General features: G+C 38.5%; 1 protein-coding gene across 1 annotated transcript in view; it reads right to left on the bottom strand.

Moving 5' to 3' along the window:
* Positions 1–25,204, bottom strand: part of mapk13 (mitogen-activated protein kinase 13) — a 45,098-nt gene extending 19,894 nt beyond the window's left edge. The window contains exons 1-5 of the mRNA XM_062057427.1: positions 24,920–25,204; positions 14,651–14,780; positions 8,929–8,987; positions 5,145–5,250; positions 3,443–3,472 (exon numbers count right to left, since the gene is read on the bottom strand). Of these exons, the coding sequence (XP_061913411.1) occupies positions 3,443–3,472; positions 5,145–5,250; positions 8,929–8,987; positions 14,651–14,780; positions 24,920–25,032 (438 nt within the window). The 5' untranslated portion in view covers positions 25,033–25,204. The remainder of the gene's footprint in view (positions 1–3,442; positions 3,473–5,144; positions 5,251–8,928; positions 8,988–14,650; positions 14,781–24,919) is intronic.
* Between the last annotated feature and the right edge of the window lie 907 nt (positions 25,205–26,111).

Genomic DNA, 26,111 nt, shown 5'->3' with positions numbered 1-26,111 from the left:
GACCTGTAACTCCAGGTCACGCTTAGTTTAAATTTTGGGGTATTTTTTTCTGTGTTTTGGTTCACTTCCTGGCCTGCGCTCTTATTTTGTTGGTGTTGTCCCTGCAGTAGCTTCACACCCTGCTGCTTAGCACTATCCTCCTCACCTGCGGGTGATTAGTAATTATGTGTTTTACCTGCTGAAAATGAGCACCTGGGGACTATTCACAGCTTAGTTGCTCGTGGGATCATTGCTTATGGATTGTTGGAGTTTGTTGGAGATTGTTCGGAGTTACAAACGGTATTTTCACTCTCGGCTCTTGGCAAAGACGGTCACATTCCCTCCCCTCCCCTCTCCGTGTCTCCCCTGCTCGCTTCTTTGTCTCGGCCGGTCTTGTTTAACTATATTGTTGGCCTCTTTTTGCAATGCTCTCCAAAATCTAAACAATGGAGTAAGCTCAGTCTGAGAGGGGGGAGAGCTTATGACACAACAACAGAGGAAAATTTAGACAATGGTGCATTGTTAAATGAGCAATGAGAAGAGATACTTTCACAGTGAGTCAATGCGGACAAGGTCCTTCTCTGGTAAGAATGTGCTTTTCACAGTAATACTGCAGTTTGTAATACATGCATACACAAATGTTTTCCATCACAATACCATACCATGTGACAACGAGATTGTTGCTTTGTACTTTTCTGTGTTCAGCTTTCCCGAAAGCGTATTTTTAGTGATGGTCAGATGACGCCGCATGAGCCATTGAACCAATTGAGATTTTCTTGAAGCTTCACGCGCGCTTTGGCACAAGGGACCACCTGCTGGCCAAATATATAATAACAAACGGCTGTTTGTTTTTTTTTTTTTTACCACATATGGAATTCTTGTGTCAGTTATGGCTCCTGGAATTGACGACGAATCACAATAAATGTTTGACCGAATGGTCAAATTTTTGTCTATCGTTCACAATCATTATGAGAGACAAGAAGACATGTTTTTTGTTGTTTTTTAGGATTTTTAAGATGCTAAAAAAAAGCTTGCAAGATGCGGCTAATGGTAGTCAGCGTTGTAGCCTTCAAAGTCTCAAACAACTTCAAAACCCCCTATCAACGTTTTATATACACACTGCAAGTATATATATAATGTAGTAACAGACACCATCATAACAATATGTAATATGTACAATATACACACTACAAGTATATATATAATGTAGTAACAGACACCTTCATAACAATATGTAATATGTACAATATACACACTGCAAGTATATATATATAATGTAGTAACAGACACCTTCATAACAATAGAGTGTCCGCCCTGAGATCGGTAGGTCGTGAGTTCAAACCCCGGCCGAGTCATACCAAAGACTATAGGGTCAAATGCAGAAAAATAATTTTGCCACACCTAGTGTGTGTGTGACAATCATTAGTACTTTAACTTAATATGTAATATGTACAATATACACACTGCAAGTAAATATATATAATGTAGTAACAGACACCTTCATAACAATATGTAATATGTACAATATACACACTGCAAGTATATATATATAAAATGTAGTAACAGACACCTTCATAACAATATGTAATATGTACAATATACACACTGCAAGTATACAGTATATATAATGTAGTAACTGACACCTTCATAACGATATGTAATATGTTCAATATTTACTCTATTCACCCCCCGCAACCCCGAAGGGGATAAGCGGTAGAAAATGGATGGATGGATGGGTCATTTTAATCAATGCCTGAACTGATAACCTCAAATGTACTGATTTCCGTTTCAACACACTTTCAACTTCCTGAAACAAATGTGTGTTCCTACTTCCCGAGTGTGTTCTAATGATGGCAGATTCAGTAACAAACAATGAAGATGACAATTTTTTTGACAAATTAGGATTCACAACGTTATCTTTTTGAAGCTGAATATACTGAGAATGAACTGCTGCTTATAGAAGCGAGCACGAAGGAAGAGTGAGACGTTGGCGCAGACATAAGCCAAGAGAGTGAGGTGAAAGTCACTTTGACGCTGTAAATGTGGAACTTGGAGCCATGCTATGCTGACATAAATGAAAGACTTACCCAAATAAATCGGACAAAAACATCCCGCGCCAGCTGGAATTGAACTGCGAATCGAGTGAGTCACACTTTATATTGATCGTGATACACGCAGCACGTCATCTGTGTTATTACAAATACAGTACATACACTGTCTGGCTAGCTGTGTACGAACAAAACATGAAATAATAATTTACAGATACTGTAATATGATTGTTCATGTTTTTCACTCAGTACAGATTGGGGTCCTATCACAGTTGTGTATTACAAACTCAAACACATTTAGTGCTGACGTAGAAGCTAACTTGTCTCTTTCAGTAGTTAGCTTTTATGGCTAATACCGTAGCACGCCGATGTGTTAGTTAGCTAGAAAAAGAGTTCCTCAGTGTTCACTCTTACAATAACAATGTTGCTACAGTTTGGCTATTATACAGGTTACAGAACGTAAATGAAATATTGTTGACGTTTTTTGAATGCTAACATTAGCTGCATTGCTAGCCACCAAGAACGAGATGATTTTTACATGTTAGACTGCAAAAAATCCAAAAACCTTTGGTTTTCTTGTCTCTCATAATGATTGTGAATGATAGGCTAAATTCCAAAAACGTAGTCCCCTTTAAGTTTGCCGTCAGATTTTATAACAACGTGCCTTCATTTGATTCTATTGGCATTTCAAACAACTATTGTTATTCTCTATCCAGGCTCCAACTGACCTCTCAAAAGCCCACCTTCCCAGTGGAGCTCGGACGGTTTAGGAGTTGTCAAAACTCCCCTCTAAATCTGCACCGCGTCCCGAAGAGGTCACATGGTGCTTCCCGAAGAGGTCACATGGTGCGGCCTGGCAGCCAGGGTTCACGCATCATCATTTCCGGCATGAAGCAAGGCTCGATACTCGTTTCGCGGAAACGCCCCCTCTGTTCCTCGACACACACTGCAGCCCTTTTAAACGGTTCTAAAGTCTACTTTAAAAAGTTCCTTTTGTGAGGCATCCTAAAAGTGTCTAAAGAGAATCCACTTTTTTAGGGAGATCCCTAAACATCCGCTACTTTTTGTTTTTTTAGCACTCTAGGTTCCACACCTGACATTAACCCCGCGCCCACAGATGTTGGCACAGGACTGCAGGTGTGGCATGACAACTTCAGACATGCAGGCACACTCAGCTTATCCTACCTGTTGGTGCACACTTCCATTGAGTCATGTTTCTCAATACAATCACACACACACACACACACACACACACACACACACACACACACACACACACACACACACACACACACACACACACACACACACACACACACACACACACACACACACACACACACACACACACACACACACACACACACTGTATGAGTCAGAATGACACAGAACATAAAACCTGGACTTGAACTTACCCTGTGGATGATTCCAGCCTTGTGGATATACTGCAGAGAGGAAAACAGGGCAGATTACACATTTAGTACTTACTGTATATCATAATCATGTCATATCACATTTAGTACTTACTGTACATCATAATCATGTCATATCACATTTAGTACTTACTGTACACCATAATCATGATTGTCATATCACATTTAGTACTTACTGTAGATCATAATAATTATGTCATATCACATTTAGTACTTACTGTACATCATAATCATTATGTTATCACATTTAGTACTTAGTGTACATCATAATCCTTATGTCATATCACATTCAGTACTTACTGTACATCATAATCCTTATGTCATATCACATTTAGTACTTACTGTACATCTACATCATAATCATTATGTCATATCACTTTTAGTACTTACTGTACATCATAATCATGATTGTCATATCACATTTAGTACTTACTGTACATCATAATCATTATGTCATATCACTCTTAGTACTCACTGTACATCATAATCATTATTATGTCATATCACATTTAGTACTTACTGCACATCATAATCATTATGTCATATTACAATTAGTACTTACTGTACATCATAATCATTATGTCATATCACATTTAGTACTTACTGTACATTATAATCATTATGTCATATCACATTTAGTACTTACCGTACATCATAATCATTATGTCATATCACATTTAGTACATACTGTACATCATAATCATTATTATGTCATATCACGTTTAGTACTAACTGTACATAATAATCAATATGCCATATCACATTTAGTACTTACTGTACATCATAATCAATTATGTCATATAACATTTAGTACTAACTGTACATCAAAATCATTATGTCATATCACATTTAGTATGTACTGTACATCATAATCATTATGTCATATCACTTAGTACTTACTGCTTACTGTACATCATAATCACTGTGTCATATCACTTTTAGTACTTACTGTACATCATCATCATTAGTATGTCATATCACATTTAGTACTTACTGTACATCATAATCATTATGTCTTATCACATTTAGAACTTACTGTACATCATAATCATTATGTCATATCACATTTGTACTTCTATAATAATATGAATATCATTATGCATCATGTTTAAGGGAATAGTGAAGGTTGTGATGCGTCTATGAAATGAATAGGTCGCTGTATGTTTACATAGATCAAAATACGTAAATATTACATGTTATCAATGTTACTACATTACATATATACTTACAGTGTGTATATACAACTATGATAGAGGTTTTTATATGTTTTAGAGTGCTTTAAGGGCAGAGTGGAGCAATTTCCATTGGCTCCATTGTGGGCTGACTCTTGCTAGTGGTGATTCATGTCTTAGAATGTGTGAAAAAAAAGAGTTCCCCTTTAAAGAGCAACATGGGGTGTTTTGAGAAGGTTTGGAATAACATCTGCTGTGTGTGCACAAACTACATTTTCATGTAAAAAATAAAGGACGTAAACAAATCGGTGTCGTTCTTCAGAAGCGGAAAGTTGTGTGTATCAGCTTGAAAATAAAATCTCTTTGGTTTTTAGTGTCAATATTTTCCTGTTAAAAACTCTTATTTGCATTTGTTGTGTAAAAGTATTTCAGAGCGGCCCGCGGGCACCCCAGCCGTGTGTGGTGTGGTGACAAGAAAGGCGGCCATGTACTGTACGTGTGTGAGCGCTCACCCTGAGTCCGCACAGCATCTGGTAGACCAGAAACTGGACTTTGTCCTCAGAGAGGTGCCCCCGCACCTTGGACAGGTCCGTGAACATGTACGGCATAACCAGGTAGCTGAGAAGGATGATGTCATGTTACACTGTTAAAGATGGCTGGCTGACACACAAAGTGCTTTATTCCAGTACAGTAAGTACAGTACGGACTGTTATTCCTCCCACCATGGCAAATCACGTGCTGCCACTGCAGATTTTTATGTACAGTAACAAAAGTACAACTTAATGAAAAACTGAAAATGAGTACACCTTGCACATTTCAGCATCTTCTCTTGAAATATAATGTACCTGTCATCATTTTTGTAATATTACATTTTAATCATTTTAATATAATGTACTTACCGTAATTTCCGGACTATAAGCCGCACCTGACTATAAGCCGCACCAGCTAAATTTAGGGGAAAATACAGATAGCTCCATATATAAGCCGCACCCGACTATAAGCCGCAGGGTTTTGATGTGTAATTACCGTAGTATATAGGGGTTCCTGCTACCACGGAGGGGATTGTCGGGACAGAGATGACTGTTTGGGAACGCAAAGCGTCCCATTTATTAACAATAAATCTTTCAATCATTCAATCAAACTTTCACATCTTTGACATGGCGAACAGCATTCGTGCAGAGTACAAATAATACAACGGTGCAAAGTAATACAAAGTGCTCGCCTGTACGTTATCAAAATAACCAGCCTACCGGTATATGAAAAGTCAGTCTTTAATCATTGTGTCATCGTCTTCCTCCTGCGTACTAAAACCACCGAAATCCTCTTCGTCGGTGTCGGAGAAGAACAGGCCGTAAATAAGCCGCACCCTTGTATAAGCCGCAGGGACCAGAACGAGGGGAAAAAGTAGCGGCTTATAGTCCGGAAATTACGGTATCCTTTTTGTAATATTACACTTTAATCATTTTAATATAATGTACTCATCAATGTGTATGTAATATTACACTTTAATCATTTTAATATAATGTAACATCATCATACTTCTATTACACTTTAATAATTGTAAAATAATGTTCTCATATTCATGTCTATAATTTTACACTATGATCATTTTAAATATGTTGTACACATCATCATACTTGTGGTATTACACTTTAATAATTTTAAATATAATGTACTCATTGTTGGGTGTGTAATATTACACGTTAATAATTCTAAATATAACGTACACATCAGTGTACATGTAAAATCACATATATTGATTTTAAATGTATTGTACATATTATGCATGTGTTGGCCCTGCGATGAGGTGGCGACTTGTCCAGGGTGTACCCCACCTTCCGCCCGAATGCAGCTGAGATAAGCTCCAGCACCCCCCGCGACCCCAAAAGGGACAAGTGGTAGAAAATGGATGGATGGATATTATACATTTAATATATCACTATATTGATTTTAAATATATTGTACATATTATACATTTAATATATCACTATATTAATTTTAAATATATTGCACCTATTATACATTTAATATATCACTATATTGATTTTTGAATGTTTTTTATTTATTTATTTGTATTTCTTATATTGATTATAAATATAATGTACACAATTGTACATGTAACATACCACTATATTGATTCTAAATATAACGTACACATGTAATACTGTATATCACTATATGGATTTTTTTAATTGATTTTTTACATAGATTTCAAATTTAATGTACACCCCCCTGTACATGTAATCTATCACTATATTGATTTTAAATGTACACATTGTGCATGTAATATATCACTATATTAATTTAAATATAATGTACATGCCATTATGCATGTAATATATACACACACACACAAAGTATATATATATATATATATATATATATATATATATATATATATATATATATATATATATATATATATATATATATATATATATCAGGGTTTCCTGCAGCGTTCAAGCCACATGATTATTGAATGTAATTTTGTAAAAATCCTTATAAAAAATGATTTTTTTTTTCACTAGGCAAAACTCAACAGCCACAAGCACGACAGACTAAAACGAAAACTTCCAATCGAGACAAAGTTGCTGAATGCAGTAGAAGAAGACGTCCAGATACAGAAGAGACTTCTGGACATGATGGAGACATCAGAGAAGCGATCGTCTGACAATTTAGACAAACGAACATCAAATTTTGTGTTTTGTTTATACTTCACGGAAAAAATATTGAGATATATATCGTATATCACCATTCTGCAAATGGAGCGGAAAACACAACCAAAAATAGTAGGCTTCTTTATTTCTCTAATATTTTTATTTATTATAAGATAGTGTTATTTGGTTATTTTTTAATAAACAATGTATTCAATGTAATCAGAGTCTGTAGTCTATTGCCCCCCCAGGCTGTGGTGGCAGCGATGAGGTGGAGACGTGATGGCGACAGGCCGAGTTACTCTGTTCCTTCCAAAACAAGTCCTGCCGTCTATCCCGGGCGACGCCCCCTCCCACCACCTTAACTAACACATTTTCTGGGGGAAACACTGTGTGTGTGTACTTTTCTCCAGAAGGTCTTATCTTTGTCCATGTGATGTCAGATGAAACAAAAATTGAGCTGTTTGGCCACAATACCCAGCAATATGTTTGGAGGAGAAAAGGTGAGGCCTTTAATCCCAGGAACACCATCCTACCGTCAAGCATGGTAGTGGTAGTATTATGCTCTGGGCCTGTTTTGCTGCCAATGGAACTGGTGCTTTACAGAGAGTAAATGGGACAATGAAAAAGGAGGATTGCCTCCAAATTCTTCAGGACAACCTAAAATAATCAGCCCAGAGGTTGGGTCTTGGGTGCAGTTGGGTGTTCCAACAGGAAAATGACCCCAAAAACATGTCAAAAGTGGTAAAGGAATGGCTAAATCCGGCTAGAATTAAGTTTTAGAATGGCCTTCCCAAAGTCCTGACTTAAACGTGTGGACAATGCTGAAGAAACAAGTCCATGTCGGAAAACCAACAAATTTAGCTGAACTGCACCAACAAATTTAGCTGAACTGCACCAATTTTGTCAAGAGGAGTGGTCAAAAATTCAACCAGAAGCTTGCCAGAAGATTGTGGATGGCTACCAAAAGTGCCTTATTGCAGTGAAACTTGCCAAGGGACATGTAAGCAAATATTAACAATGCTGTATGTATACTTTTGACCCAGCAGATTTGCTCACATTTTCAGTAGACCCATAATAAATTCATAAAAGAAGCAAACTTCATGAATGTTTTTTGTGACCAACAAGTATGTGCTCCAATCACTCCATCACAAAACAATAAGAGTTGTAGAAATGATTGGAAACTCAAGACAGCCATGACATTATGTTCTGTACAAGTGTACTTTTGACCACGACTGTATACATACATAAATAGTTGGATTATAAATTGAGCGTATTTGTGATATTTTGTGGTTTTGCACTCAAAATACACACAGTACTACATTGAGTGGAAGAAAGACTGGCATTGTTACATTTGGAATTCTGTGGAAAGCAAAGCTGCAGTTGGAGGACGTGAACTTAAAACTTCTGTTAAGCATTGAGGAAACAGTAAGCCAACAATCCCGTGGGCAGATTAGCGACTCTGCGTACTTACAACACAACTGTGACAACATTCCCAGTATTCTTCTAAATATTCATCCACCTTTGAATATTACGTATTGACTACAACTGTTATGTGGGGGAAATGTGAGGAATGAGAAAACAAGGATGCATGAAAAGTATTAAGCACTTGGCTACTTTGCTGATGGGCCAAAATACTCACAAGTCCTGGAAGTCGTCGATGCAGGAAACAGACGTAAACACGTCAAGAATTCCGATCACCTGGTTGGAATGAGAAGGAGATGAGTTTGGGGACAGGTGTCAGATTCCATCTCCTTAGTTGCCCCAATAATAACCTCAGAAACTGGACTTCAAAAACACGACTTTTGTAGACTTTCTCACATTTGACAGAAATAACTATTTATCTAATAGATTAAGAAAGTATACTGTGAATAATTATGTACATGTGGTTTTACTTTTTTTTTTTCCTAACACATTTGCATAAAATTCTAAAAAAATGTTTTCACTTTGACGTTGTGGGGTATTGTGTGTCGAATTTTGAGGACAAAAATGAATTTATTCCATTTTGGAATAAGGCTGTAAAATAACATGTGGAGTCATACCAAAGACTATAAAAATGGGACCCATAACCTCCCTGCTTGGCACTCAGCAACAAAGGGTTGGAGTTGGGGGTTAAATCACCAAAATGATTCCCGGGCGCGTCTAGAGATAAGGAATCAAAAACTGGTTCTTGTCCAGAACCGGTTCCCAGAGTGTCAATTCCTTGGAATCGCTTGCCAACAATTCTCTTAACGGTTTCTGCGGGCGGGAATGAGGCAACGTTCGTAGTGACGTCAGCCAGCGACATGGCGACCACGGCGGCAGAAACGCTCCGCAGCAGTCACCTGACGTAAATACAACAGGTACTAACCAACACCGCTATCATGTTAGCGCTATTATTTGAAATGAACGTCTTCTCATTTAGATGACTGGCTCCCAGGCGGTCAGTTGTCGTTCCAGTTCACGTCCGCCGCGAGACGAGTGTCACCAAGCAGCAACCAAGTTTGTGGGCAAAAGCTTGCACACATTCACCACAGTGCTCCTGATTTTCAGTAGGTGAATGTTCAACTGTAGTCGGAGAAAAGTTGCATGTTTTCCTCCCCCCACATTTTTCACTGAAAATCCAAAAATGACAGTATGGTGTAAAAGTTGATTCATGTCAGCAATTCAAGTTCAAATGTGAAACTAATCTGTGATATTAACTCATTACGTGCAAAGTAACGTATGTCAAGATTGTATTTGTTTTATTTTTGATGATCGTGGCTTCAAGTTTTTTAAAACCTTACATTTTCAAAGATTTTCAAACCAAGGTTTTAATAAACTGTAAGCCGTAGTCATCAAAATGATATCAAAAGAAGAGTTATTATCACATGTTACTAAATGTTACATTCTTGTGTAATTTCCACATTCTATTTTGTTAAAATATACAGACAAATATTTATTTCTTATAATTATTTTCAAAAAAGGTAGTTTTTCTTCTTCTATGCTACGTGTGTGCCTTTAAAGACTTTACCAAAGGCTTTGTAAGGTCACATGACCTAAAATCTCTGCTTAATTAATGCTAATACACTCTTTTTCCCCTTTTTTGTTACAAATTAGAATCGATAAAGAACCGAATCGTTCAGCAAAATCTGATCAATTCCCATCCCTAAACAAGTCACAGGTTTTAAAAGTGATTCTTATAATATCTATATATACATATATATATATATATACATATATATAGATATATATATATCTATATATACATATATATCTATATATACATATATAGATCTATATATATATATATATATATATATATCTATATATATCTATAGATATAGATCTATATATATATATATAGATATATATATATAGATCTATATCTATATATATATATATATATATAGATATAATATATATATATATATATATATATATATATATATATATATATATATATATATATATATATATATATATATATATATATATTAGGGCTGCGAATATTTGGGTGTCCCACGATTCGATTCAATATCGATTCTTGGGGTCACGATTCGATTATAAGTCGATTTTTTCGATTCAACGCGATTCTCGATTCAAAAACGATATTTTTCCGATTCAAAACAATTCTCTATTTATTCAATACATAGGATTTCAGCAGAATCTACCCCAGTCTGCTGACATGCAAGCAGAGTAGTAGATTTTTGTAAAAAGCTTTTATAATTGTAAAGGACAATGTTTTATCAACTGATTGCAATAATGTACATTTGTTTTAACTATTAAATGAACCAAAAATATGACTTATTTTATCTTTGTGAAAATATTGGACACAGTGTGTTGTCAAGCTTATGAGATGCGATGCAAGTGTAAGCCACTGTGACACTATTGTTCATTTTTATTTTATTATTATTATTTTTTTATAAATTGATTGATTGATTGATTGATTGAGACTTTTATTAGTAGGTTGCACATTGAAGTACATATTCCGTACAATTGACCACTAAATGGGAACACCCGAATAAGTTTTTCAACTTGTTTAAGTCGGGGTCCACTTAAATTGATTCATGATACAGATATATACTATCATATATACTATCATCATAATACAGTCATCACACAAGATAATCACATTGAATTATTTACATTATTTACAACCAGGGGTGTGGAAGGGTGGGGGGGGGGGTAGGATATGGACAGCAAGTAGTGGACAGAGAGAGAGAGAGAGAGAGAGAGAGAGAGAGAGAGAGAGAGAGAGAGAGAGAGAGAGAGAGAGAGAGAGAGAGAGATCAGAAGGCATAAGAAAAAGTATCTGCATTTGATTGTTTACATTTGATTATTAGCAATCCGGGGAGTCCGGGGAGGGTGTTAGTTTAGGGTTGTAGCTGCCTGGAGGTGAACTTTTATTGCGGTTTTGAAGGAGGATAGAGATGCCCTTTCTTTTATACCTGTCTAATACATGTCTAATGATAATGTCAATGAGGGATTTTTAATCACTGCTATGTTGAAATTGTAACTAATATTGATACTGTTGTTGATAACATTCATTTTTGTTTCACCACTTTTGGATTGTTCTGTGTCGTGTTTGTGTCTCCTCTGAATTGCTCTGTTTATTGCTGTTCTGAGTGTTGCTGGGTCGGGTTTGGTTTTGGAATTGGATTGCATTGTTATGGTATTGCTGTGTATTGTTTTGTTGGATTGATTAATTAAAATAAAATAAAAATTAAAAAAAATTAAATTAAAAAAGTTAAAATTAAAATAAAAAAATCTATTATTGAAAAATTAGAATCGATACTCATGTTCAACGTGAGAATGGCGATTTGAATTCGAATCGATTTTTTCCCACACCCGTAATATATATATATACACTACCGTTCAAAAGTTTGGGGTCACATTGAAATGTCCTTATTTTTGTAGGAAAAGCACTGTACTTTTCAATGAAGATAACTTTAAACTAGTCTTAACTTTAAAGAAATACACTCTATACATTGCTAATGTGGTAAATGACTATTCTAGTTGCAAATGTCTGGTTTTTGGTGCAATATCTACATAGGTGTATAGAGGCCCATTTCCAGCAACTATCACTCCAGTGTTCTAATGGTACAATGTGTTTGCTCATTGGCTCAGAAGGCTAATTGATGATTAGAAAACCCTTGTGCAATCTTGTTTACACATCTGAAAACAGTTTAGCTCGTTACAGAAGCTACAAAACTGACCTTCCTTTGAGCAGATTGAGTTTCTGGAGCATCACATTTGTGGGGTCAATTAAACGCTCAAAATGGCCAGAAAAAGAGAACTTTTATCTGAAACTCGACAGTCTATTCTTGTTCTTAGAAATGAAGGCTATTCCACATAATTGTTTGGGTGACCCCAAACTTTTGAACGGTAGTGTATATACATACATATATATATATATACAAACCCACCTCATCACAGGGCCAACACACATATATATATATATATATATATATATATATATATATATATATATATATATATATATATATATATATATATATATATATATATATATATATATATATATATATATATATATATATATATATATATATATATACCGTATTTTTCGGATTATAAATCGCTCCGGAGTATACGTCGCACCGGACGAAATTGCATAATAAAGAAGGAAAAAAACATATATACGTCGCACTCGAGTATAAGTCGCATTTTTTGGGGAAATTTATTTGATAAAATCCAACACCAAGAATAGACATTTGAAAGGCAATTTAAAATAAATAAAGAATAGTGAACAACAGGCTGAATAAGTGTACGTTATATGACGCATAAATAACCAACTGAGAACGTGCCTGGTATGTTAACGTAACATATTGTGGTAAGAGTCATTCAAATAACTATAACATATAGAACATGCTATACGTTTACCAAACAATCTGTCACCCCTAATCGCTAAATCCCATGAAATCTTCTTCCTTGGTGTCGCTTCTAAACAACTCTGCCAACTCCAAAGGTATGCGCCGCTTCCTCTTGCCGTTTTCTGCTGCATATTACACTACGTCCAGCTCGTTATCTGCAGTATATGATTTCCTTTTCGGTGCCATTTTTGTTCAGCCCTTCTCAGTTTTTATAAGTTACCGCCAATGTTGAAATGATCCATTTTTATAGCTCTGGACGTAGTAGCAGGTAGCATCCCATGACCCACAATGCACTTCTGCCATGATGCACAATGCACTCCTGCCATAACCCGCCCCCACCGAATTTTTATTGGTTGACGTGTGTGTGACGATTGCTGACATTTGCCTTGTCTCTTACGGGAATGAGATAAATAATATTATTTGATATTTTACGGTAATGTGTTAATAATTTCACACATAAGTCGCTCCGGAGTATAAATCGCACCCCCGGCCAAACTATGAAAAAAACTGCGATTTATAATACGAAAAATAAGATATATATTTATGTATATAAAGTATATACTATATATATATATATATATACATACAGTATGTATATATACAGATATACTGTGTATATACTATATATATATACATATGTATATATACAGGTATATATATATATATATATATATATATATATATATATATATATATATATATATATATATATATATATATATATATATATATATATATATATATATATATATATATATATATATATATATATATATATATATATATTAGTGTTTTATGCACTGTATGTTAAAGAAAACACAAAACCACAAAATATGCAACATTTTCCCCCAAACAATGTTAAAAATTAAATATTTGATGTGAAGTAATTGAAGCCTTAAGTCGATAATTCATTACAACATTGATTTTGATTCATTATTAGTTAAAAAAAAACTCTTACTAAAACTCAACTCGTAAAAGTGTTGAAAATAAGTCACACATTACTTTTATTTTTTTTACTTTAAACACTTAAATCTGTGGATCAACTTCAGATCCATCCATTGATCATAAGTATGTTTTTTTTTTTTTAAATGTTAATTTTGTTTTAAAATCAGAATGAATAAGAATTGCAATTTGGATATGAATCGATTTTTTTTGTGCAGCCTTAATTTTCAGTGCACAATGTGATGATAACTTGCTTTAAAATCACGAGTCAAGAGGATTTCTAAGGACTTAAAAAGGTTTGTTCTTGCAGTTTTTTTCTGTTCAAAAGGAAAGTTGAACAGTTTAGTAAGTACATGAATGGAATAATAGGTTTTACACAATGATTGGGAACCATTAAAAAAACGTGCAGTTCTCTTTAAAGTTCTCCACACTTTGAGAGACTTTAAAAATACGTGTGGAGGAAGGATGGAGACAAGTGAGATGGTGCAGCAGACATGTCGGACATTCCCACAGCGTTTTTCTTCACACACAAAATGTCAAAGATGTCCGAGTGTTGGCGCTACTCACGTTCTCGTGCTTCATGTGTTTGAGCAGGCGCAGTTCCCGGTAGGCCCTCTTAGCGAAGATCTCCGACTGGAAAGGCCTGTGGAGCTTCTTGATGGCCACTTTCTCCTGAGACTTCTGGTTTATTGATGAGCTGCGGTGGACAATGCAGGATCACAGTGTCACCACAAGCATGGAAATCACTCAAACTTAACTCAAATCAAGCTAGCGTCGTTAGCATGAGCTAATATGCTAACACATTTACAAGTGTCTGTGTTGGTATTATTAACTTACAATGACATTATTTTTGTATTGTTTCACTTTCACAAATTCCTCAGTGAATTCACCAAAACGTCACTGTGGAGATATTGAGTCTGTTTAGCTGATTGGAGAGCTAGCTTGCGCAGCTAGTGGGTCCATGACGATAACTTCTGTTTTGTTTGATCAGCCGTTTTACTGCCGTGTTACAGACACCGTTTGGAAACAATTAAGGTATGTAAATAAACATTTCTTTGTAAATAAGTCATTTCACAACCCGTATATCTGCCACTTATAGTCCGGTGCAACTAATATATGGGGAACATTTTCACCTAAAATTTAGTGGGTGTGGCTTATATAGCGGTATATCCATTTATACGTTACATTATTTTACTTTCCTTTCTTTTCACGTAAAAACATTTTTAAGGTGTGGCTACTTTTTTAATTTAATTTTGTAGTAGTAGTAGCAACTTCCTTGTTCATTTACAGAATCTGGTTAACTTCTTTTTGTTTTCATTTTTTCGAACTGCGAGTGCAAGTGACGTCGAGGCCACATTAGGGCCACATTGGGTTATACTGGGGTCACTTTGGGGCCACATCGGGGTCACATTGTGGTTACAATAGGGCCACATCAGGGTCACATTGTGGTTACATTACGGCCATATTGGGGCCACATTGTGGTTACATTAGGGCCACATTGTGGTTACATTAGGGCTACATTGTGGTCACATTGTGATTACATTAAGGCCACATTGGGGTCACATTGTGGTTACATTAAGGGCCATATTGGGGTCACATTGTGGTTACATTAGGGCCATATTGTGGTTACATTAGGTCCATATTGGGGCAACATTGTGGTTACATTATGGCCATATTGGGGCCACATTGTGGTTACATTAGGGCTACATTGGGGTCTCATTGGGATTACATTAGGGCCACATTGGGGTCACATTGTGGTTACATTAGGGCCATATTGTGGTTACATTAGGTCCATATTGGGGCCACATTGCGGTTACATTACGGCCACATTGTGGTTACATTAGGGCTACATTGGGGTCACATTGTGATTACATTAGGGCCATATTGGGGTCACATTGTGGTTACAATAGGGCCATATTGGGGCCACATTGCGGTTACATTACGGCCACATCGGGGCCACATTGTGTTTACATTATGGCCATATTGGGGCCACATTGTGGTTACATTAGGGCCACATTGTGGTTACATTAGGGCTACATTGTGGTCACATTGTGATTACATTAAGGCCACATTGGGGTCACATTGTGGTTACATTAAGGGCCATATTGGGGTCACATTGTGTTTACATTACGGCCATATTGGGGCCACATTGTGGTTACATTAGGGCCACATTGTGGTTACATTAGGGCTACATTGTGGTCACATTGTGATTACATTAAGGCCACATTGGGGTCACATTGTGGTTACATTAAGGGCCATATTGGGGTCACATTGTGGTTACATTAGGGCCATATTGTGGTTACATTAGGTCCATATTGGGGCAACATTGTGGTTACATTATGGCCATATTGGGGCCACATTGTGGTTACATTAGGGCTACATTGGGGTCTCATTGGGATTACATTAGGGCCACATTGGGGTCACATTGTGGTTACATTAGGGCCATATTGTGGTTACATTAGGTCCATATTGGGGCCACATTGCGGTTACATTACGGCCACATTGTGGTTACATTAGGGCTACATTGGGGTCACATTGTGATTACATTAGGGCCATATTGGGGTCACATTGTGGTTACAATAGGGCCATATTGGGGCCACATTGCGGTTACATTACGGCCACATCGGGGCCACATTGTGTTTACATTATGGCCATATTGGAGCCACATTGTGGTTACATTAGGGCCACATTGTGGTTACATTAGGGCTACATTGGGGTCACATTGTGATTACATTGGGGTCACATTGTGATTACATTAGGGCCACATTGGGGTCACATTGTGGTTACATTAGGGCCATATTGTGGTTACATTAGGTCCATATTGGGGCCACATTGGGGTTACATTACGGCCACATTGTGGTTACATTATGGCCATATTGGGGCCACATTGTGGTTACATTAGGGCCACATTGGGGTCACATTGTGATTACATTAGGGCCACATTGTGATTACATTAGGGCCATATTGTGGTTACATTAGGTCCATATTGGGGCCACATTGCGGTTACATTACGGCCACATTGTGGTTACATTATGGCCACATTGTGGTTACATTAGGGCCACATTGTGGTTACATTAGGGCTATGTTGGGGTTACATTGTGATTACATTAGGGCTATGTTGGGGTTACATTGTGATTACATTAGGGTCACATTGTGGTTACATTAGGGCCATATTGTGGTTACATTAGGGCCATATTGGGGCCACATTGCGGTTACATTACGGCCACATCGGGGCCACATTGTGTTTACATTATGGCCACATTTAGGTCCATATTGGGGCCACATTGCGGTTACATTAGGGCTATATTGGGGTCACATTGTGATTACATTAGGTCCACATTGGGGTCACATTGTGGTTACATTAGGGCCATATTGTGGTTACATTAGGTCCATATTGGGGCCACATTGCGGTTACATTACGGCTACATCGGGGCCACATTGTGGTTACATTAGGGCTACATTGGGGTCACATTGCGGTTACATTACGGCCACATCGTGGTTACATTATGGCCATATTGGGGCCACATTGTGGTTACATTAGGGCCACATTGTGGTTACATTGGGCTACGTTGGGATCACATTGTGATTACATTAGGGCCACATTGGGGTCACAGTGTGGTTACATTAGGACCATATTGTGGTTACATTAGGTCCATATTAGGGCCACATTGCGGTTACATTACGGCCACATCGGGGCCACATTGTGGTTACATTATGGTCATATTGGCGCCACATTGTGGTTACATTAGGGCCACATTGTGGTTACATTAGGGCTACATTGGGGTCACATTGTGATTACATTAGGGCCACATTGGGGTCACATTGTGGCTACATTAGGGCCATATTGTGGCTACATTAGGTCCATATTGCGGTTACATTGCGGTTACATTACGGCCACATTGTGGTTACATTATGGCCATATTGGGCCACATTGTGGTTACATTAGGGCCACATTGTGGTTACATTAGGGCTACATTGGGGTCACATTGTGATTACATTAGGGCCACATTGGGGTCACATTGTGATTACATTAGGGCCACATTGGGGTCACATTGTGGTTACATTAGGGCTTGCAGACGCTCTTGGAAGTAGAAAACAACTTGGCAAAAATACCGGACAATTCTGTAAATTTCATGGCTGGCTTACAGCGTGGACACTCCGTGGTCACATACGACCGCCAGACAATTCTGGATGTGGATAGATCGGGCCATTTTGGACTGAAAGATGCGTGTACGGTGGACCTCCTCGCTAGCATGGGAATACTTCGCCGGCTACATCCAGCGGCCTTTGAAGCAGCGGAGTCAAGTACCAGCGGGGACCGTCAACGGAAGAGACGTAAGCGGTGTGATCGGAAGCAGAAGCGGGGATGCCGAGCGGGGCTAACAACAAAGCTAAAGGCTAATCCTCACAGAAGCGCTAGTCCAGGTGAGGAGTCAGTTAAACTAGAACTAGCCAGCGCCAGGCTGGATAATCCCTGCACACATAGCAATTCTCTTAGAATAATACACTACTCACATAATGTTTTTTCTGTTGTGACTGTGTCAGAGGTAGACATGCATTATACTGAGGTGGCAAATTATGATGCGTTCAGTTTATCGCAGCACCGAGCAAACAATCTGAAAATTCCCGTCATATCAATTCCTAGATATGGTCGAAATTATTTAAAGTGCACTACGCGTAATAAACGTAATAATATTGCTACTACGGATAATTTCAACAAAAACTCCTCAAAACAGCCCACTACCTATAATATCGGCTTTTTAAACATAAGATCATTAGCTTCCAAAACGTTATTAGTTAATGAGGTCATTAGAGACAACAATCTTAACGTCATTGGTCTCAGCGAAACCTGGCTCAAACCAGACGATTTTTCTGCGCTGAATGAGGCATCTCCTCCTAACTATACAATGCGCATATTGCCCGTCCCATTAAAAGTGGTGGTGGTGGTGGTGGGGGGGGGGGGGTCGCACTAATATACAACGAAAACTTTAACCTTACCCCTAACCTAAATAATAAATATAACTCGTTTGAGGTGCTTACTATGAGGTCTGTCACACCACTGCCTCTCTACCTGGCTGTTATCTACCGCCCCCCAGGGCCCTATTCGGACTTCATCAGTGAATTCTCAGAGTTCATTGCTGATTTAGTGACGCACGCCAACAATATAATCATAATGGGGGACTTTAATATCCATATGAATACCCCATCGGACCCCCAGTGCGTGGCGCTCCAGACTATAATTGATAGCTGTGGTCTTACACAAATAATAAATGAACCCACGCATCGCAACGGTAATACGATAGATCTAGTGCAGACCTGGGCATTCTGCGGCCCGCGGGCCGCATCCAGCCCTTTGTACGTCCCTGTCCGGCCCGCGTGAGGCCAATCATAAATTACAAAATAAATTTAAAAAAGTATCTATCTACAACGGTGCTGCTTTTGTTTTGAAAAACGTTATTTGTATGACTTCCGTGTGGACGTATGCTCGTGCGCGCAGCGGCAATCACAAGTTACAAAATAAATTTAAAAAAACATCTATGTCGTGCGTGCAATACAACTGTGCTGTTTTTATTTTGAAAAGTGTTATTTATGGGCGGTCCGCCCGGTTATCCCCGAGACGCTAAAAAAAGAAAAGGTGATGACGAATGGCGTGTTTTCATCAAGACATGGACTGCCAAGTAAAGGTAAAGCCGTGTGGATGGATGGATGTTGCTGTGTTTAAAGAATATAGTGTAACGACCTGCTGAAGTTGTTGTCTTCTTGAGTTGCGTAAATGAGGAGTGAGGATATGTGCGTGTGGAAGGAACGAGATAAGTTGAGCTGTGTTACTATAGGTTGCTCAATAAAAGTTTAAAAAGAGCGTCAGACTTGGTGTGCACTTCTTCTGGATGCTACAATTGGTGGCAGAAGTAAAACTTTGCGCATACTGCACTGCTTAATTGTGTGCGCAGCCTGCTACGTCATCGAGAGGTACGTGCCACGTGAGGAGCTCGCCGCAGAGAGAGAGAGAGAGAGAGAGAGAGAGAAAGGAAGGAGAGAGGCAGTGTCTACAGAGAGAGCAAGAGAGAGAGAGAGGAAGGAGAGAGGCAGTGTCTACAGAGAGAGAGAGAGAGAGAAAGGAAGGAGAGAGGCAGTGTCTACAGGTGCAGCGCACGCTGCTCGGCATGGGGGAATTCCGCCCTCAATGAAGACTCCCAGGTTTGATGGCAAGGTGAACTGGGAGGCATTTCATCCCACTTCTGATATCACTTGTAGAGTCCAGAAGAAGTGCACACCAAGTCTGACGCTCTTTTTAAACTTTTATTGAGCAAGCTATACTAACACAGCTCAACTTATCTCATTCTTTCCACACGCACAGCGATCCTCACTCCACATTTCCGCAACAGCAACGCTTCCTCCTTCTTCGCCAATCACCTTACAGGCGTGCTACGTTCACAACAAAGAGGATGCAGGATAAAGTGACAGAAATTGAATTTTTGCATGGTATTATACATCAGGAAGTGTTGTGTAAGAAAGTGTTAAAAATAAAACCATCAAAAGCCATCTGCTTTTGTATAAAGATAAGTTAGGTTAAATGAAAATATTATTATTTTTTATCTTACGGTATATCAAAAATAATTTAAGCAAAATTTAATTGAAATATTGTCGGTGTGGCCCTCCAGCAGTGCTCGGGTTGCTCATGCGGCCCCCGGTAAAAATTAATTGCCCACCCCTGATCTAGTGCTTGTCAGGGGGGTCACCACCTCCAAAATTATGATACTCCCATATACTAAAGTAATGTCCGATCATTACCTTATAAAATTTGAAGTTGTGACTCATTGTCAACAAGCAAATAATAATAATAATATCTGCTATAGTAGCCGCAACATTAATGCTGCCACAACGATGACTCTTGCTGGCCTTCGGTAATGGCACCATTCCCAAATTATGTGGGCTCTATTGATAACCTTACTAACAACTTTAACGACGCCCTGCGCGACACCATTGATAGTATAGCACCGCTAAAGCTAAAAAAGGGCCCCTAAAAGGTGTACCCCATGGTTTACAGAAGAAACTAGAGCTCATAAATTATCATGTAGAAAGCGGGAACGCAAAAGGCACGCGACTAAACTTTAGGTTTTCCATCAAGCATGGAGTGATAGTTTAATAACTCATGCTTACCTTAGCTAAAGCTAAATATTACTCAAATCTCATCCGCCTCAACAAAAACTATCCTAAATTTTTGTTTAGTACAGTAGCATCGCTAACCCAACAAGGGACTCCTCCCAGTAGCTCCACCCACTCGGCAGATGACTTTATGAATTTCTTTAATAAGAAAATTGAACTCATTAGAAAGGAGATTAAAGACAATGCATCCCAGCTACAACTGGGTTATATTAACACTGATACGACTGTATATACGACGGATACTGCCCTCCAAAATAGTCTCTCTCTTTTTGATGAAATAACATTGGAGGAATTGTTAAGGCGTGTAAATGGGACAAAACAAACAACATGTTTACTTGACCCACTTCCTGGGAAACTTACCAAGGAGCTTTTTGTATTATTAGGTCCATCAGTGCTAAATATTACAAACTTATCACTTTCCTCTGGCACTGTTCCACTAGCATTTAAAAAAGCAGTTATTTATCCTCTGCTCAAAAGACCTAACCTTGATCCTGACCTCATGGCAAACTACCGACCGGTGTCCCACCTTCCGTTTATTTCGAAAATCCTCGAAAAAATTGTTGCACAGCAGCTAAATGAACACTTAGCGTCTAACAATCTCTGTGAACCCTTTCAATCCGGTTTCAGGGCAAATCACTCTACGGAGACAGCCCTCGCAAAAATGACTAATGATCTATTGCTAACGATGGATTCTGATGCGTCATCTATGTTGCTGCTTCTTGATCTTAGCGCTGCTTTCGATACCGTCGATTATAATATTTTATTAGAGCGTATCAAAACACGTATTGGTATGTCAGACTTAGCCTCGTCTTGGTTTAACTTTTATCTTACTGACAGGATGCAGTGCGTCTCCCATAACAATGTGACATCGGACTATGTTAAGGTAACGTGCGGAGTCCCCCAGGGTTCGGTTCTTGGCCCTGCACTGTTTAGTATGTACAAGCTGCCGCTAGGCGACGTCATACGCAAATACGGTGTTAGCTTTCACTGTTATGCTGATGACACCCAACTCTACATGTCCCTAAAGCTGACCAACACGCCAGATTGTAGTCAGCTGGAGGCGTGTCTTAATGAAATTAAACAATGGATGTCCGCTAAGTTTTTGCAACTCAACGCTAAGAAAACGGAAATGCTGATTTTTGGTCCTGCTCGACACCGACACCTATTTAATAATACCACCTTAACATTTGACAATCAAACAATTACACAAGGCGACTCGGTAAAGAATCTGGGTATTATCTTCGACCCAACTCTCTCGTTTGAGTCACACATTAAGAGTGTTACTAAAACGGCCTTCTTTCATCTCCGTAATATCGCTAAAATTCGTTCCATTTTGTCCACTAGCGACGCTGAGATTATTATTCATGCGTTCGTTACGTTTCGTCTCGATTACTGTAACGTTTTATTTTCGGGTCTCCCTATGTCTAGCATTAAAAGATTACAGTTGGTACAAAATGCGGCTGCTAGACTCTTGACAAGAACAAGAAAGTTTGATCATATTAAGCCTATACTGTATATACCTTTATATACATATATATATATATATATATATACATATATATATATATATATATATATATATATATATATATATATAACTATACTGGCTCACCTGCACTGGCTTCCTGTGCACTTAAGATGCGACTTTAAGGTTTTACTACTTACGTATAAAATACTACACGGTCTAGCTCCATCCTATCTTGCCGATTGTATTGTACCATATGTCCCGGCAAAAAACCTGCGTTCAAAGAACTCTGGCTTATTAGTGATTCCCAGAGCCCAAAAAAGTCTGCGGGCTACAGAGCGTTTTCTATTCGGGCTCCAGTACTCTGGAATGCCCTCCAACAGTTAGAGATGCTACCTCAGTAGAAGCATTTAAGTCCCATCTTAAAACTCATTTGTATACTCTAGCCTTTAAATAGACCCTTTTTAGACCAGTTGATCTGCCGTTTCTTTTCTTTTCTCCTCTTCCCCCCGGCCCCTCTCCCCTGTGGAGGGGTTATTCCGGTTCCGGTGACCATGGACGAAGTACTGGCTGTCCAGAGTTGGGACCCGGGGTAGACAGCTCGCCTGTGCATCGGTTGGGGACATCTCTGCGCTGCTGACCCGTCTCCGCTCGGGATGGTCTCCTGCTGGCCCCACTATGGACTGGACTCTCACTATTATGTTGGATCCACTAGGGACTGGACTTTCACAATATTATGTCAGACCCACTCGACATCCATTGCTTTCGGTCTCCCCTAGAGGGGGGGGCTTACCCACATATGCGGTCCTCTCCAAGGTTTCTCATAGTCATTCACATCGACGTCCCACGGGGTGAGTTTTCCTTGCCCTTATGTGGGCTCTGTACCGAGGATGTCGTTGTGGCTTGTTCAGCCCTTTGAGACATTTGTGATTTAGGGCTATATAAATAAACATTGATTGATTGATTGATTGATTGATTGATTGATATTGAGGCCACATTGTGGTTACGTTACGGCCACATCAGGGCCACCTTGTGGTTACATTATGGCCATATTGGAACCACATCGTGGTGACCGTGTTGGAGTCCCAGTGGGGCCACATTGTGGTAACATCAGGGCCACAGTAAGGTCACATTGGGGCCCACTTTGTGGCGTTTCTGGTTTTTACTATTATGGTTGTTTTTGGTTGTTTTATTTTGTTTTTTTTCAAATAATTTTTTTTTTTTGAAATGGCAAACATAGAAAATATGTAATATTTCCCCCCCCAAAAAAATATTAAAGTGTAATATTTGATGTGAAGTAATTGGAGCCTGGGCAGGGGTTATCGCATGTGCCTCACAATACGAAGGTCCTGAGTAGTCCTGAGTTCAAATCCGGGCTTGGGATCTTTCTGTGTGGAGTTTGCATGTTCTCCCCGTGACTGCGTGGGTTCCCTTTGGGTACTCAGGCTTCCTCCCACCTCCAAAGACATGCACCTGGGGATAGGTTGATTGGCAACACTAAATTGGCCCTAGTGTGTGAATGGGAATGTTGTCTGTCTATCTGTGTTGGCCCTGCGATGAGGTGGCGAGTTACCCCGCCTTCCGCCCGAATGCAGCTGAGATACGCTCCAGCACCCCCCGAGACCCCAAAAGGGACAAGCGGTAGAAATGGATGGATGGATAGATAATTGGAGCCTTGAATATGCCAATAATTCATAACCACATTGATTTTGATTCATTATTATTTTTTGAGCAATGTCAGTTTTCAAGAAGGCCGCACTTTGGACACGCCTGCTGCGAACGTACGCCCTCAAGGGGCACTCGGAGCAATCTGATTGGATGTTGGGAAAGTGCTATGATCTTCTGGAGATGACGTCATTGCTCATTTCCGACTCACAACACCTGATTGGCATTATGAACTATTCATACGGAATAAAGGCTGGATGGAGCTTCTGAAGGAACCACCGCAGGGGACATTTCCGGTGGTGACGTCATCACGCTGTGTGTTTTGGATCCCGTCCTGCAAGGCCAACTGCTGTGTGCGCGTGCGCGTGTCACAGCTAGCTTAGCTCCAAGCCAGGTACAAGCCGACAGTAACAACAACAATAATAACCATAATAATAATATTAATAATAATAACAGCGGTACAAGCTAATAATGTCCATACAAGCCGACAGTAACAACAACAATAATAATAATAATAATAATAGCAATCATCCACCCACCACACGCAGCCGTACGCCCCGGTTCCGATCTGCTTGAGCCGGGTGTACTTCTCCGGAACCTCCCACACCGTGCTGTTGATTTCCTCGCGGGCGAAGCCCACCCGAGCCTCCATGGCGAAGGCGAGGAGAAGGCGAAGGTTTGGCGGTGTGTAACTTCTCCTCTCTCCTCATGAACCAGCGACTGTCACTCTCGCTCGGAAAGGTGAAGACCAACTGCGATCATGCGCGTTTTCGGTTTGTTCACAAAATAAACGCCCCCGAAACCGGAAACGGAAATCCCTACAGTACAGGTGTCAAACTCAAAGTCCGGGTTTTTTTTTCTTTTTGGATTTTTTTTTAACATTATGATTGACAACTGTTGAATCTGTTTTGTTATACAAGATGTAAATAATTTTATTTTTGGAATGTGAAACTGTACATTTATTTTGGGAGGAGATCAGCCAGAAAGTATTTACTATAAAAGAGATGATATGAAAAGATGGCAACCTAGGAAATCCATCCATCTATCCATTTTCTACTGCTTATTCCCTTCGGGGTCGCGGGGGGTGCTGGAGCCTATGTCAGCTACAACCTAGAAATGTCGATCAATATTATTATATTGCAAAATACATTTTGTGTACATAAAAGTCGATTTCTGAAAGTAAAACCTTTGGAATAATGATTTCTAATTATTAATACAATCTTGGAAAATGTTTAAAAAATAAAAATAAATTATTAATTAGCCAGAATGTTTTGCCTTTATATATATATATATATATATATATATATATATATATATATATATATATATATATATATATATATATATATATATATATATATATATATATATATATTTTACAATATTTTTGTTTTGTATTACATTACTTTCTTTAAAAAAAATTTGTAGAAAGAAGTTGATCGCTCAACTTATTGAATATCTGTAATATTGGAAGTGCCTTGCTTTGTTTGCATGCAGTATTCAATTGTTCAATAAAAATAAAATAAAAATGACACCACGTCATTTTATAAAACCCGTAAAAGCCTGGAAATAATATGCCATTAAAAAGTACTTTTTCCTACTTATTGTGTAAATGCTCCAAAACATTCACACATATGGTTTTCTACACCAAAATTATTATTTTTCTTCTTCTTCTTCTTCTTCTTCTTCTTCTTCTTCTGCCTCTTCTTCTTCTTCTTCTTCTTCATCTTC

This window comes from Entelurus aequoreus, linkage group LG01 (genome assembly GCF_033978785.1).
Source record: "Entelurus aequoreus isolate RoL-2023_Sb linkage group LG01, RoL_Eaeq_v1.1, whole genome shotgun sequence".
In the NCBI taxonomy this organism is placed as follows: domain Eukaryota; kingdom Metazoa; phylum Chordata; class Actinopteri; order Syngnathiformes; family Syngnathidae; genus Entelurus; species Entelurus aequoreus.
The sequence above is the reverse complement of the archived record's forward strand: the minus strand, read 5'-3'. Positions and strand labels throughout refer to the sequence as shown.